The 14,378-nt window shown below is 57.8% G+C and overlaps 2 protein-coding genes across 2 annotated transcripts; both read right to left on the bottom strand.

Annotated features, from left to right (window-relative positions):
- Window positions 1-2,645: 2,645 nt before the first annotated feature.
- MEPE (matrix extracellular phosphoglycoprotein) lies at window positions 2,646-7,312 on the bottom strand. The gene is made up of 4 exons (XM_050896670.1): window positions 7,235-7,312; window positions 5,593-5,643; window positions 4,748-4,840; window positions 2,646-4,637 (listed from the first exon to the last, which is right to left on the bottom strand). Exons 1-4 carry the CDS (start codon window positions 7,292-7,294, stop codon window positions 2,646-2,648), a joined length of 2,196 nt encoding a protein of 731 aa, XP_050752627.1. The 5' UTR covers window positions 7,295-7,312.
- Window positions 7,313-10,479: 3,167 nt separating this feature from the next.
- Window positions 10,480-14,135, bottom strand: IBSP (integrin binding sialoprotein). Its single transcript, XM_050896592.1, has 6 exons — window positions 14,082-14,135; window positions 13,951-14,001; window positions 13,752-13,823; window positions 13,506-13,562; window positions 11,394-11,495; window positions 10,480-11,079 (listed from the first exon to the last, which is right to left on the bottom strand). The coding sequence occupies exons 1-6, from the start codon at window positions 14,133-14,135 to the stop codon at window positions 10,480-10,482; spliced, it is 936 nt and encodes a 311-aa protein (XP_050752549.1).
- Between the last annotated feature and the right edge of the window lie 243 nt (window positions 14,136-14,378).

The following is a 14,378-nucleotide window of genomic DNA, read 5'->3' as shown; positions in this document are numbered from 1 at the left end:
GGGTGGGATGAGAGATCCTAAAGCACTTCAGCAACAGCCTCTGCTGTCCCCACATGAAGAAATGCCTGTTGATAAATCACTGCTGCCCTTCAGTAAAAAATCAAAAACAACACATGGGAACAGGAAGTAAATGCATATATATTAAAAGTCTAAATTAAAGTTTTCCCCAAAAATACATAGCTCAGCAGAGCCAAAGACCAAAGAGCGACAGAGGAACACCTCCCAGACCTGGTGGCCACCTCTAGCATGGCTGTAAGCTTGCTGTGGGTGTTGGGGCATGAGGGGTGGCAGCGAGCTGCCCTGCCAGCTCCCACCCTGCCAGCGTTCATCAGCCCAGCCTTCACTGCAAGGAAAAACCAGCTCCCCACTTTGCTCCAATACTCCAGGAAAACCCTTTCCTCAGGAAACTTGCAGTTTGTCCATTCAGTGGCCGCTTGTGCTATTTGGCAAGCAAGTTTTGGAAGAGCAGAGCCAGGCACCTCAGTGGTGGTGAGGAGGGGGCTCGGGGTGAGCATCCCAAAATGCCACGTGCCCCAGGATGTAAAGCCAGAGCCACCTCACAAAAATTCCAGGTGCTTTAACAGCAGCTGCGCAAGGAGGTAGTGCTGTTTTGTAAATGTAAGCCATTTATACCTGAACTAGCTAGTTTTATACCTGACCTTGCCGTTCAGGCAGGGTTCCCCAGGATCTCAGGGAAGCAGAGGGGCAAGAGGTCAGCAGTGCCCATCCCAGCACCAGGCAGAGCTGGTCATCATTCAACAAGCACAAAACATTCCCAGCAAAAGGCTTTTTATTCCACTAGATGGTGCCCAGGCCTTGCTTATGGATGTTGTTTAATGGCATGGACAAGGATGCGGTCAGGACTGGGGATGGAGGTGGCTGGACACCACACTGGGGTCCCCACAGGGCTGCAAACCCGCCAGTCCCAGCCCTGCCAGCAGTGAGGCCACAAACCCACCCCCTTCATATGCCTGGCAACGGCATATGCTGAGCCTGAGCTCCCTGGATCATTGCCGTGGTCCCTCAGACTCAGGGTGTGACATGCCTTGACAATTCCGGGGGTGTTGCCCAGCCCAGGCTGCCAGCAGCTCTGCTGCCCCTTTCGCTCTGAGCTGGCTGGGCCAGCACAGGAGGTTCCTGAGCCTTTGGGGGTCTTATGAATGCTGCCCTACACCTGGGAAGCTGCAGGCAAACCCCTGCCCCAGGCTGCTTAAACCTCCATGTCCCTGCAACACTAGCACCAGGCTGCCTGGCGTGGCTCCCCTGGGGGCACTGGGGCCTGATGCCCTGGTGTGGGGCGTAGTGGGCACATGCAATTCTTGATCCTTTCCGCTGGAGAACATGAGCTCTAGCAAGGCAGAGCCCCGACAGCTGGTGCTACTGATAGCACCAGTGAGATACGCAGTGTTATCCTTGTCCTGGTGGTCCAAGCATCAATCACCCATGCGTGATCCCTAAGAATCAAGTCTATGGCCCAAAACAGGACCTGCTTCTTCCCTGCATGTGGCCGCACAGAGGGCAGGGGAGCAGGCACTCTGCGGGTACATCGCTGACATTGTAGCGGCTCCCACCCCCTCTCCCCGTATGGGCACAGTGCTGGCGGGGAGTCCCCTCCCGTGTGTGCTGAGGGCGGCACTTCTCCCCACGAGGCTCGATGCTGCTCCCACTGTGCCGTTTGCTCCAGTGCGCTGCCGAGCACACCCGTTTTAGCAGCTTCTCGGACAGAAAAAGCAACCTGCAATTGCATAAACAGTGATTAACTTTGGGCACCACCAGCGGCTCGGCTCCTGCGTGTCAAAGCCCAGCCTGGCTTGCGTGCGGGGGCCAGCGGTGGGAATGGCGGCGGCACAGCCAGGGCGTTATGGTGCTGCTGGAAGGGCGGTGGGGCCGGCAAGCACCCTGGCAGTGTGCTGGAGGGTGCGATGGGGATTTCTCGCTGCAGGAGGTGGACGAGCCAAGGGGGGGAGTGATGCTCTGTGGGGCTCCTCAGCAAGGACAAACTGCCCAGCGAGGCGGGTGGCCCTGGGCAGGAGCTTGATCAAACCCAGGGGTTTGATACCCCAAGGGAGGGATGTGCGGGGCCGGTTGGCCAAATTGCAGGCCCAGAGGTAATGGCTGGGCCAGGGATGCACTGGGGCCAGAAATCCCCTCATGCCCGGGGGCCAGCCTCTCTGCAGCACGCTGCTCGTGGCAAAGCAGCTGCCTGAAGTCCAGCTGCAAACACCAAAATCAGCAGAGCCTTAGGCACAGAAATGCCTCTATATCTCCATTAGGCTGGAAGTGAAACCATGAGGACAGAGGCTTTTTCTCACCATTTATTTACTCGCTTTGCATCAGTGCACAAACAATGCTACCCTATGCCATGTAGCACGATTGCTGTTACATGGCTGTCTAGCACAGCAAACCCATGCATCGCTGTCGCAGCGCCAGATGCAGACCCCCTTCCAATTAACAGCAGGATTGCATGAACCAGTGATTTTTGGCTCCTGGGCTGTGAAGCCACCGCGCGACCCCCAGCCACGTGCAGGGTGCCGCCCTCACCCAGGCAAGAGCAGCGCCCGCAGCGGGGATGCTGAGGGGGGGATGACACGTCGGACCCCCCAACTCCACCGCTGGAGCCCGCCGGGGTGGATACTGGCAGCCCCTCAGAGGGGCCCCTGGCTCCAGCGGCCGTGGGAGTGCCCTGGGGCTCCCCACCCCGAGGGCCGCAGTCCCGTCTGTCGGCTGTCGCTGCGGCTGCCCCGCTCCCCCTCTGAGGACTGGCTGCTGTCGGCACTGCCGAGGCTGCTGTAGGAGCCGCGGGGGCCACCCCCTGCCCCGCCGAGGGCGTAAAAGGCCCGCTCGCGGACGTGGCGCTCGTCAGCACGCTTCACCTGGTCCACCTGCCTGCTGCGGCCCAGCGCTGCAAATGTCCCTGGCGCCCCAGCCCCTGGCCTCCTGCCATGGCGCCTGGGGAGGCGGCCACCCCCAGCCCCTGCCACTGCTGCATCACCACTTCGCCCCTGCTCCCAGCCTTTGCCCGCTGCCACACTGCCCCTGGCTTGCCCTGCCTGCGGAGGGGGGCTGCGTCCTGCTTCAGTGGCATGCAGTCTGCCCCCGGCATTGCCGCCATGGCCACCAGCGCTCATCTGGGCCCCACTTGATGCCCGGCTGCCAGCTTTCCTGCGGGGCGACGGCACTTTGTCTGTCTTGGCTGTCTTGTCCAGCCCCGCTACCCCCGGCTGGACCCTCGCCCCCTTCCCAGGCCGTCCTTCCCCATAGGGCTGGGGGGTGGCTGGCCCCACTTCCCCGCTCCCTCCTCTCCCCGCCATGGTGCTCTTGCCTGCCTTGCGGCCACCAGTCATCCCCAGGGCAGTGGTGCAGTCCCCCTCACTCACCCTGGGGGAGGCCATGGTGGCGCCCAGGCGGATGCTGGCCCCCTTGGCTGGGGCAGCGGCAGTGGCCTCCTTGTCACCCCCCTGGCGGGGGTTGGTGACAGCCAGGTGGCCCGGCCTCCCCTCGAACCTCTGCCCCTCACCTCTCACCTCAACATCACCATTCCCATGGATGCCAGCCCCCGCGGGGATGGTAATGTCACCACCAGTGACCCTCCAGGGGCCAGGGGCCACCGGTTCTTCTCCATCACCAATGGTGGTGTCACCAACCTCATCATCTCCTGTGGGATGGCCATCCCCAGGGCTGCTGGTGACGCTGTCCCCATGGCTTGCGGTGGCTGTGGTAGCCAGTCCTTCAGGCTGCCTGCGAGCAGGGATGCCATCATCGCCATCACCATTGTGTGCTGCAGTGATGCCCAGCCTGGGCAAGGGGCTGCTGGTTCCCGCAGTGGGGATGCCGTCATCCTCACTGCCAACAGTGGCACCACCCTGGGTGGTTTCTTGCTCCCCTACGTGAATGTTGGCTCTTCCAATGAAGATGTTAACCTCGTCATCCTTGTCCGGAGAGATCTGGGTGAAGCTGGTGGCCCTCACTGTGCTGCCCACCTTCCCGTGGGTGACAGCAACGCTGCCTGAGTCGGGGATGTAAGCATATTCATCCACACCTTCGGCGTCAACTTGGACGTCCTCCATCTTCTCGGTGACAGAGGTGAGAGTGGCGCCTCCTGTCCCTGTGCCCCGCATGACGCCCTCCTGCCCTTGGCCGGTGACAGTGGCCTCGCCACTGCCCTCGTCCCCAGCCCCTCCGGTGGCAGGGGCCCTCTCCCTCCCAGCTGTCATGGCCCCCTCCACTGGAATCCCCCCGGGGGTACCATCGTCCCTGTCCTCACCCCTGACACCGGACCTGTTCCCCGCCACGGCCTCGCCGGGGCGTCCACCCTGGGGGAGAATGGAAACACCACCGTCAACTTCAACCACCAAATCCAGGTCGCCACTGCCCTCTGAGCTGGCTGGGGTGGGACCTATGACGCCGACACCACCACGCGCTCGTGTGCCGGTGCCCAGGCGAGGACTGTGAGCATCCCCGCCAACACCTGGGGCACTGCGGTTTTCAGGCTTGAGGCCGGTCCCATTCTCCATTGCATCAGTGCTGCCATTGTCATCTTGCTCCGGGGCTGCCCTGTCTTCTGTCGGCCCCTGCCTGGCATTGTCCTCGCCCAGCCGGCGGCTGGGGATGGCGCTCTGGCTGTCGGCCTCTTCCTTCTGTGCAGTACACACAAGAGAGAGGTCAGGGCCAGCCCTGGCACCTGCCGGCTGCGTGGGGTGCCGCAGCCAAGCTGTGTTCCTGCCGTACCACCTGGCTGCCTCCTCACCTTTATCTGCGTCTGGTTCCTCTGCGTTGAAAACGAGTAGACATATTTGAAAACGTAGAAGCCATGCTTGGCATTGCAGCCTTTCAGCAGTATCTGGTGGGGAAGAAAACCAAACCCCAAATTTTCTTATTAAATGTGACAGCAGGAGCTTCCCTTGCGGTGCGTGGCACCGCAGCAGGGTCCCACCAGCACCCGCTGGGGCCCCAGGGCGGGCAGTAGCTCCCACCACCTCGTGGCCGCCAGTGTGGGCAGGGACCTGGGCAGGATACATGTGCTCGCCTCCTGGGCTCCAGGGTTTGGTTTTCTCTTGGGCTCTTTTCTGCCTTTGCTTGTTTTCAGGAGCTGTGGGGGGTTTTTTGCAGGTAGCTTATGGCTTGAATAAACAACCTGGTTGATGGTCCCATCAGACATGAGTGATGTGACCGATGGCGACTGAAGTGCTGGAAGGACAGCAGCTGGCTTCCGACAGGCAAAACCAGGCATTTTCTTCCACACTACTCATCTGAATTTTGCTACTGATGCATTTTACACTGATACACTTTGAAAAACCCCTGTAGCAGCTGGGCCTGGGACTTTTACAACCTCATCTGTGGGTACACCAAGCATTTGTGCTCTGGGGCTGGGCAGGGGCAGAGGAGTAGCTGGTGGGGGCAAGCCGTTCCCTCGCCTGAGCACATCATGCCTTTCCCCTTCCCTGCTCTTTGTAAGGGCTGCTCAGATGCGAGGGGATTGCCAGTCTCTTTTTCTGCAGCTCACTGGGGCTGCCCTCCAAAAGTGGCTTTTTCTCCCTCCACCCCTGGTGCAGGGCACCCCACGGGGTCCGGATGGGGCAGGGGGGGACGTACCCGGTGCTGTCCCACACAGTTCCCGGCAGCTCTCCCAGGCAGCGGCGGCACCTGTGGGCAGCAAAACACAAGCGAAAGCTGAGGTGTCAAGCACTGCCCCGACGCCAGGCAGCTGCCAACACCCGCTGCTGGCTGCCCGCCCTGCCCAGCATGATGGGGACACCACGGTGTCCAGGGAAGTGTAGGAAAACTGTGATGATAAGCCAATAAATTCCCAGGCACTACCTGGGGTGCCGGCTTAAAGCCAGCAATAGTAGAAAAGGTTAAAAACCTATTTCCAGGGTCTGAAAAGTATTGCAAATTCTGCTACAGCATGCTTGCATTGCACGCTACTTTTAATAGGAGATTGTTGGTCTGCAAATACCCTCTTACTGTATTCCACTGCAGAGTATTTTTATTGCAGAGCAGTTTTAATACATGGCACCACTGCTCACACTACAATGCTCCAACGTACAGCTGGGATCTGACTGTGATGGGAGTCTGGAGCTGGTTAACTGGTGGTGATTCCCAGTGTTTACTGTGCAACTGAGCAGGAACGCCTGTGCCCTCACAGCCAGGTTTCTGTACATGCGTGCAAGCTTCTGGCTTCCCCTGATTATCCGGGCATCTTTTGGGATGTATTGGCCAGTGCATCCCTCAGGGATGGGGTGCTGGAGGTGGGAGCATCCTGTGAGCCCCACCAAGCCATTTCAGGGCATTCCTTACATGCCAGAGGGGAAGACGACCCCATGGAGGGGAGCCCGCTCCGGTCTCAGCAAAATCAGCCACTGAAGCGCCCCAAGCCCAGCTGAAAGGGGCAGAAACGTGCCCCAGAGTATTAAATATTCCCAGGTTATTCCATTGTTTGTGAACAATGTCAAAGGCTGGATTACAGCCCCGGTTGTGCAGCAGAGTATTAACCGGCTCTCTTCTGTGCCCCTATCTGAAAAGCAAATCTGTGCTGATTTATTGCCTTCCCCCATGCTTTCCTGTGACAGACCTGGTTGTGCAAGCTTGCCCTGGGGGCTAAAGGACACAGGGCTGGGGCCCAGCCCTCAGGGAAGACATGGTTTCCCTCCTCCTTACCCTGCCGGAAAAGCAAGCCTTCACTAGCAGCAGATTTTCACTCTAGCTCTGTATTTAGTATATTGGGCAAGAGTTATGCAGGACAAAAATTGCTGCTATTGTATTTATCTTAGTTTGCCCTTTGTTTCAGTTATATCTGTCTGAATTTCACATTAGGAGAGTTGGAATATAATTGCAGGTGCTCCTCCGACCCCTGTTACCCACGTGGGTAAGGCAAGCATCCTCCCCACGCCTCCCTTCCTGTGGCTCTGCTCGGGCTGTTCCCAGGCCAAAAGCTCTGGGCAGATCCCAAATCCACAGAAATCAAGGGGAAGAGTTACATCCACCCAGACCAGCCCTTGCACAATGCCCTAACAGCTAAATTAAAGGGACATGCTCAGGCACCTCAGCACTAATACATACTTTTCCTGCTGGGTTCACCTCTGTGCCAGCACCTCAAAACCACCCCAAGCCCCAGAGGTGCTATATGCAAGTACAACTCATATTTTCCTGCTGCTGAAAGCGTGCCGGGGCGCACAGGGTGGTACACCCCACGCTTTCAGCGGCACGCTGGGAAGCCGGGGAGAGCCATACTCACGGGTGTCGAGAGGGCTGTGCTGAGCAGGCACAAGCACAGGCACACGAGGGCTGTTTGCATCTTGGGCAGCTCCTAGGGGCACAAAGTGAAGGGTCACTGGAGTTTGTCTTCCCGGGACTTGCGGTCCCCAAGAGTCCTGGTCAGCAGCAACCCAAAAGCTCCTGCTGTCCCAAAGCCCCCATGGCAGTGGGGTTATCCAGCAACCCCGGCTTTCCCCAGCCTTTGTGGTGGCCCTCGGCATCGCTCTGCCTCTCCGCACTCCTTGCAGCAAAGGCAATGCTCTTGCCATGTGCATACGGCAGTCAGGCAAGGACATCTGCACAGCCAGCAGCACCAAGTGGGCGCCCAGGTGTTAAATCTTCTTAAGTCGCTCTGTCAAAGGAGCTTGGGTGGATATTTGCAATAAATGACCACCAAAACTGCTGCAGGCTAAGCCACACAGTCGTAAGTCTGAGTTAAGAAACTCGCACACTGTTTTCAACAGCACTGATAAATGGCAGGAGACAATAGCTCTGTTGGCTAATAATTCTCGTTTCACCCATCCACCCTGGCTTGGGCTCGCAGGTCCAGCCCGGAGACTATTTTCAGCCATGCAAATGTTGCTACAGAAAAAATCGGAAGGAAATTAATGCACAAGGATGAGCAGTACAAAGCAACGTAGGCTCAAGAGAGCGCGACGCAGAGATGCGCACAGCCGAGGCTCGGGCCATCTCCCCCTCCCCACTGTGGCTTGCCCAGAGTGAAAGCAGGAGATGCCCTGCTCAGGGAGGGCAGAGCCAAAGGGCTGGGGAGAGACAGGGCAGGCAAACTAGGTAAGAAGATTACCTTTCGCCGTCGGAGGCAGGTCCCAGCGGCAGACCGTGGAGGCTGTGCCCACTTTGCTGAAATTTAAAGTTGGCCCCGGGTGCGTGGAGCCAATCAGCTCCTGCCCAGGGACATTTGTCAGGGCTGGCAGCGCCCGCAGATAACCAGGGGGAGTAATTTCCAGCTAAAAATGTGTTTGTGGTGGAAGACAGCTATCAAATGTTCCACCTGGCTGGATAAACAGAAAGCACAGTTTATAAATATCTGTTCTGAAGGCGAAATTGCTCGATGATTAGTGCAGATCTTAGCGTGGCCCACATCCAGCCCGGTTATTGATAAGAGGGGGTGCAGCAGGTCATAGTGTGCTCACCATGACCGACATGGGAAAGCCGGCAGGCCTGCAGAAAGGGAAGGGAGATACACTGAACCTGGCCTGGTCACAGCCACAACCGGCACCGCGGGGCAGCACTGGCCAAGCTGAGAGCCGCTGCCACACTGTAGCCTCCAACACTTGCTTTTTGGGTTTCAACCTCAACCCCCCCGAGCTAAGCCCGGTATGAGTGCAAAATAGAAGAGTGGTAAAAAAGACAAAAAAAAAAAAAAAAAAAAAAAAAAAGGATTTTTTTCATGTGCTGCTTGCACAGGTCCCTTCGAGCCCACCTTTGCTGTGGGAAGGTGCTACAAGGATGTGCATGATGTACATACTCTCCTCCTGCCCCCCTCTAGCTTTGGTGATATTGCTGGTTGCCTACACATATGCCAAGGGGGGTTCCCCCTGCTGCGGCCAGCCTGGCTAGCTGCTCACTGCGGTGATGGTGACAACAGCTCCCATCCCACCTGCCACCCTGCCCCAACCTAAACCCTGGGAGCAGGCACGACCGCTGCATTAATGCCAGAAATGCTTAAACCATCAGCATCCAGCCTCAGGTGGGAGCAAATATCGGAGCCAGGAGGAAACTTGCCCTTTCCCCGCAGCCAGGGAGCCGTGGTCGGATGCTGCCCCACATACTGGAGCAACTGGCCGGTGCGCCTTGGCTCGGGGAGGCAGAGCTTTGGCCGGGTGCCCGGGGGGGCTGACGCACACAGGGCTGGGCTGTGTGCCCTGTGGGAGTGGGACCTGGCCCCGGCAGCACCAGGGCCCTTTGTCCATGCTGGTTCCCTGACGTCTTTGGGCACCCCCTGGGGATGTGGACGATGGGGCTCTCGTGTCACCCCCGACGGCTGCAAGCGTGTGCAGGGCTCCCCAGTGCCACCATAGGGATTTGGCCCCGGGGGTGCTCACCCTGCAGGCAGCACTCCTGCCACCTCAGCAGCTGCAGCCCAGCTTTGGCACACAGAGGCGGTTTTGTACAGCAGCCAGCAGCTTGCTGCTGCTGCACGAATAGAAACTCGTTTTGCAGTTGGACCTATATCGGGAGCTGAACACAGGTTTCCTTTCCAGGAGTGCGAGGGCAGCGTGGTACTTGCTGTAATCCGTGCGTGAGGGCCATCGCTTTTCCTAAATGGGGGCACCTGCCTGGAACCAGTGGGATTTGGTCCTTCCCCATCCCTGGTGCTGATCCCCAGTTGGCTGGGGCCACGCTCCCGTGGGGAGGTGACTCTGGGCAGGGATCCTGGGGACTGCAAGCTGGGCATCCCTATACCTGACACAGGAAGCAAGTGGACACACCACGGTCACTGTGACAGCCCTACCTTGCCCTGGGGACGAGGCTGTGTGGCAGGGAGAGAAGTGGACCATTTCGGGCTGCAGCACTGGTGTCTGAAACACATGTCTGAGGTGGCCAGCCTCGGTGGGACCCACATGCCTGGCACAGGGATGCAGAAGCAAAGCTCTCATTACAGGGGTGTGCATCTACAGATAGTGATGCATGGAAACAAAAATTAATGTCTTTACATTTATTAATATTGCCTGATGTGTGGTCAGGCCATGGGAGGCATGCTACCAAGGAGTGGAACACATGGTAAAGTTATTGTCACCCACATATTGCAAGTTCATGTCAAGTCTACATAAGACGTGGCAGTAATCCCACAGTAGTGACCCTAAATATACCCTTCCATTTTTCAGAGGGGACTCTACAGAGGCTCTCCTAGTTAGCCTTTCTGTTCCTCCCTCCTTTTGTGTGCATCTGAGCTGGAATAAAGAGATTTAATCCTGAGCAGCATGAGCACCTGTAGCCCCTCAGCCCACCAAGCACTGTGCCGCCCCGCTGACCCCAGCAAATTCGGCAGCAACCCCTTCGTCACCAACGAGCTCAGTTCGGTTGCTTTATTTCATTTTGCTTTGCAAGATACAAAAAAAAAGGCTGGGATGGAGCCGGTGCGCACCGCAAGCCACCTGGCATCCCCTCTGGCGTGCGGCAGCTGCAGTGAGCCTTTGGATGCACATTCCTGAGTGGGATGGGGCAGGCGGGGGGCAGCACCGGGGCCACCCCCCCACCCACTCACTGGCTGTAGTAGTAATCCTGGCCGTACACGTTGTAGCCGTGCCCCTTGTAGTAGCCATACTCATCCTCGTAGGCCCGGTAGCTGTCCCCACGGGCGTACTCATCCTGCTCCCCATAGCTGCCGTCAGTGGTGCCCTCGTCCCCCCGGCCGTGGCCCCCGGCCGTCACCTCATACTCCCACTGCTCCCCGGCTGTGGTGGCGTCAGTGGGTCCCCCATCTCCCGTGGTGGTCGCCTGGGACAGCCCCTCTTCGCCGGTGGTGCTGGCGACAGTAGTAGCTTCAGTTTCCTCCTCCTCCTCCTCCTCCTCCTCCTCCTCCTCCTCCTCTTCTTCTTCCTCCTCCTCTTCCTCCTCCTCCTCGGCCATGCCGGTGCCTTCCTCAGCCGCCGTGGTGCCATTGCCATGAGGTCCGTCTGCCCTCTCAGTGGTGTCGGTGCTTGTGCCATTGACGCCATTCTCGTTCTCAGCTACCTCTTCTTCCTCCTCCTCCTCCTCCTCCTCCTCCTCATTCTCGTCGCTGTCTTCATTTTCGGAGTCGCCCCCCTTGCTGGCAGCGCTGTTCCTGCCCCCCTTCAGAGACCCTAGGCAGCACTTGCCCTGGCGCGGGGGAAAATAACACAGCATTAGTTGGGTGTTGGGAGGTTGCAGCTTTTTGGTGCCATGTGGCATGGGGCAGGCGTGGGCACAGCTGAGCATCCCCCTCGTGCCTTGCGTGGCAAGGCTGCCTTTTTGGGGTAGCCGACCCTCCTGCTGGGTTAATGCCCAGAACGCGGCCCAGCCATGGGCATCTTGCGCAGCAGACCCCCAAGCAGAAACGGGGTGCAGGGCATCCCATGGGTGCAAGCAAGCATGCAGGGAACATACCCCCCCCCCCCCCCACAGGTGCTCCCCTTCAGCCCCCCAAACCACACCTGCTGGGGGGATGCAACATCTCCTCCCAGCCCGCCCTGGCTGTCCCCGGGGGCTGCTCCGGCGGGGTGGCCAGCTGCCTCGTTGCCAGCATGGGACGGCTCCTGCAGGGACAGGGAGAGGACAGTGCAGGTGGTCAGCAGTGGGAGTGGAGCGCAGTCCTCCCAGTAGCGAGGGGCGTTTGGGCGCTGCTCTGAGTTTCCAGCTTTCCCACAGGTCTCGCCCCAGGCTGAAATGGACAAACTGCAGCAGGGTAGCCCGTGCCATGCAATTAAGTGGTGCTGGCTGGAGTCGGGTGTTCCCATTCTGGCTACACGTTTTGCTTTACAAGGCATCTAAAGGTTTGCTTTTGAAGTTACCTGTCCCAGTTTCTAATAAACAAAGAAAGCCACAGGCGCACTACATGCGGACACACTACACACCAGGTGTAGATAGCTGGCGAGAGCTTGACGGCTCAAAGCTAGGCGTGAGCCTGAACCCCACGAGCAATAAGCTGTCAACACCGCCTTGCCCCAGAGACCACGCAGCGGAGCAGGTCTCTCAGCGGGGTGCACAGCAGTCCACACTGCTAAAAAAGGCAATGAATAACCCAAATGCAAGCAGAGCCTGGAGCAACCACTGAGGAACTGGTGGGGCAGCTCACCCTGTCCTCAGCCTGGGAGGAGTAGCACCTTGCTACCAGCAAATGAACCCAGCCATGCCGGGGAGACGCAGGGTCACTGCCATCCCTGCCCTGGGCAATCCCTGCTGCTCGTGCGCCAAGACCGAGGATGCTCACTCTGGCGTTTTGGGCCAACTCAGACACTTAAAATATGGGTGCATCTGATGCCAGAGAAAACCCAGCCTGTTTTCCTCACCACTGGAGGAGCCACCAAATTGCACGGTGCAGCCAGCTGTGCTGATGGGAGTGATGCCCCCCATCGAGCAGCCAATATAACGGTGCTCTTTACATACCTATAACTGACCTTGGGGCCTTTTATCACGATTATCTCGCTGATCACCCCCTGCCAGTGAAGGCATGCAGCATCCCTGCCTGGGAACGGCCACTGCTCTGGTGCCCTTGAAACGAAAGGGGCAGCCCTGAACAGCAGCTGCATTCCTGCATATCGCTTAATTTCTTCCTCAGGAATGGAATTCCCCCTTTGGCTGTCTCATCCCACTGCTCAAAGTTAACCCTAGTGACTGCAGTGGTAGGGGAGAGCAACAGGCAGAAAGGGGCAAATTGCAGGGAGGTGCTGGGGCTGGCAGAGGCGCCTGGGGGACGGGGCCACCCCATGCTGCACCCCAGCCCCAGGTGGGCCTCCAAAGAGGGTTTTAAGACCAGATACCCAGTCTTACACTCCTGTTAAAAAGACCCCTGAAATTAGCATTCAAATCATTAAATTAAAAAAAAAAAAAAAAAAAAAAAGATGTGATTAGACCTTAAACATAGGTTTCCAAGCATGCTGGATCCCTGTCTCAAAGCACCTGCGTGCCTGAGACCACTGGATTATTTTTAAGCATTTGCAGGGCAGTGAGGCACAAGAGACCTTTGTAATCCCTGGCATTTAATTTTGGACCTGGGTGACTCTCGCAAATGCAGCGGTGCCCGAGCTCATATTGACCCAGCAGACAGGAGCAGTGTTACCGGCTGGGCTGGTACAAACCTGCATTTCCCAATATAGCATCAGTTTGTGTCCCTCCACATGCACGCGTGCAGAGCATAATTGTATTTTCCATAGCAATTTTATCAGCACTATGGGGGCAACGTGCCCTGAAAGGGGAAGGTGAGAGGAGCCCCTAACAGCGCCTTTTGCCTTGCGGGTGAGCCTCCCTGCTTCTGCCCTTTGGCCCATCCTGCTCCTTTCTTGAGCCACTGAAAATGGAAACCTGGAAAGTTTGTCTCAGGGTTGTTTGGTGCATCCCCCGCCCATCCTCTTTAAAAAAAGAAGAAAGAGGAAAAAATATACAAAAAATAATAAAATAAAGCCCAGAGTAGAAAATCCAGTCGCATCCAGAGCGCAAGGCTGTGGGCGGTCAGCGGCCACAAATGCTGATGAGCAGAGACTACAAAACCAAAGAAAGTTCCCAAATTCCCGTATTTGTTTTGCAGGCTGCTGGTTTGCTGTACTCACCCCCCCTTCCTCCTCCTCCTCTGAGCGGTCCCCCTCTTCTTCCGATGAGTCACTGCCCTAAGGAGAGGGAAAACCGAGCCATAGCCGGGCTGGTAGGTCTCCATTGGTGTCACGAGCACGACGGTCTCAGCCCAGCCCTGCAGGCCAGTGGCAGACAGGGCGCAGACCATGCCCCCGTCTCATTTGGGCCAATATCTCCGCATTTGGTGGGCAGTGAAGCGTCAGCAACCCTTCCGAAGCACCCACCTGGTACCGTCGCTGCAGGGGATGCACGTAGGCGTATCTGTACAGGTAATACCGGTGCCTGTTCTTGAACACCTACCGGGAGAAGAAGGGGGTAAATCCCATCAGTCTGGGGGCTTAGGTACAGGAGTGACCGAAATGTCCTCGTCCTCAAGGCCAGTGCCGCGTGGGGCTGGGCACGCAGGGTGGGGGGAGACCCTACCGCGTTTTCTTCCGAGTCGTCCAACTTGGCTCGCCGCAGCCAGCTCTTGACCTGAGGGAAAGGCTGGGTTGGCACGTGCCCCACACCAGCCCCGGCAAGGCCGGGGGGTCCCCCCACTGCCCGGCACTCACCGAGAAGGTGCACGCCATCCCCACCAAGCAGGCGAAGACCAGGGCAGTCCTCATGGCTGCTTTCTCTAGGAACAGCGAAACATGGCAAGGGCTTGCTTTTCAGCTAGAAAGCACCGTCACTACCCCAAACCATACAGGTGTTTGTGTCCACATGGGTGAGCAGGGAGAAGAAAGGCTGACCTCCAGCCACCTCTCGATGGGGTCACCCAACCCCTCCAGAGACCCAAGTCCTTCTTTTTTTTGACAGATCTGCCTCAATTTCCATGAATAAATTTTGGTTTTGCAAGAAGCCACAAA

Source organism: Gymnogyps californianus, chromosome 4 (assembly GCF_018139145.2).
Source record: "Gymnogyps californianus isolate 813 chromosome 4, ASM1813914v2, whole genome shotgun sequence".
In the NCBI taxonomy this organism is placed as follows: domain Eukaryota; kingdom Metazoa; phylum Chordata; class Aves; order Accipitriformes; family Cathartidae; genus Gymnogyps; species Gymnogyps californianus.
This window is presented reverse-complemented; position numbering and strand designations above follow the sequence as displayed.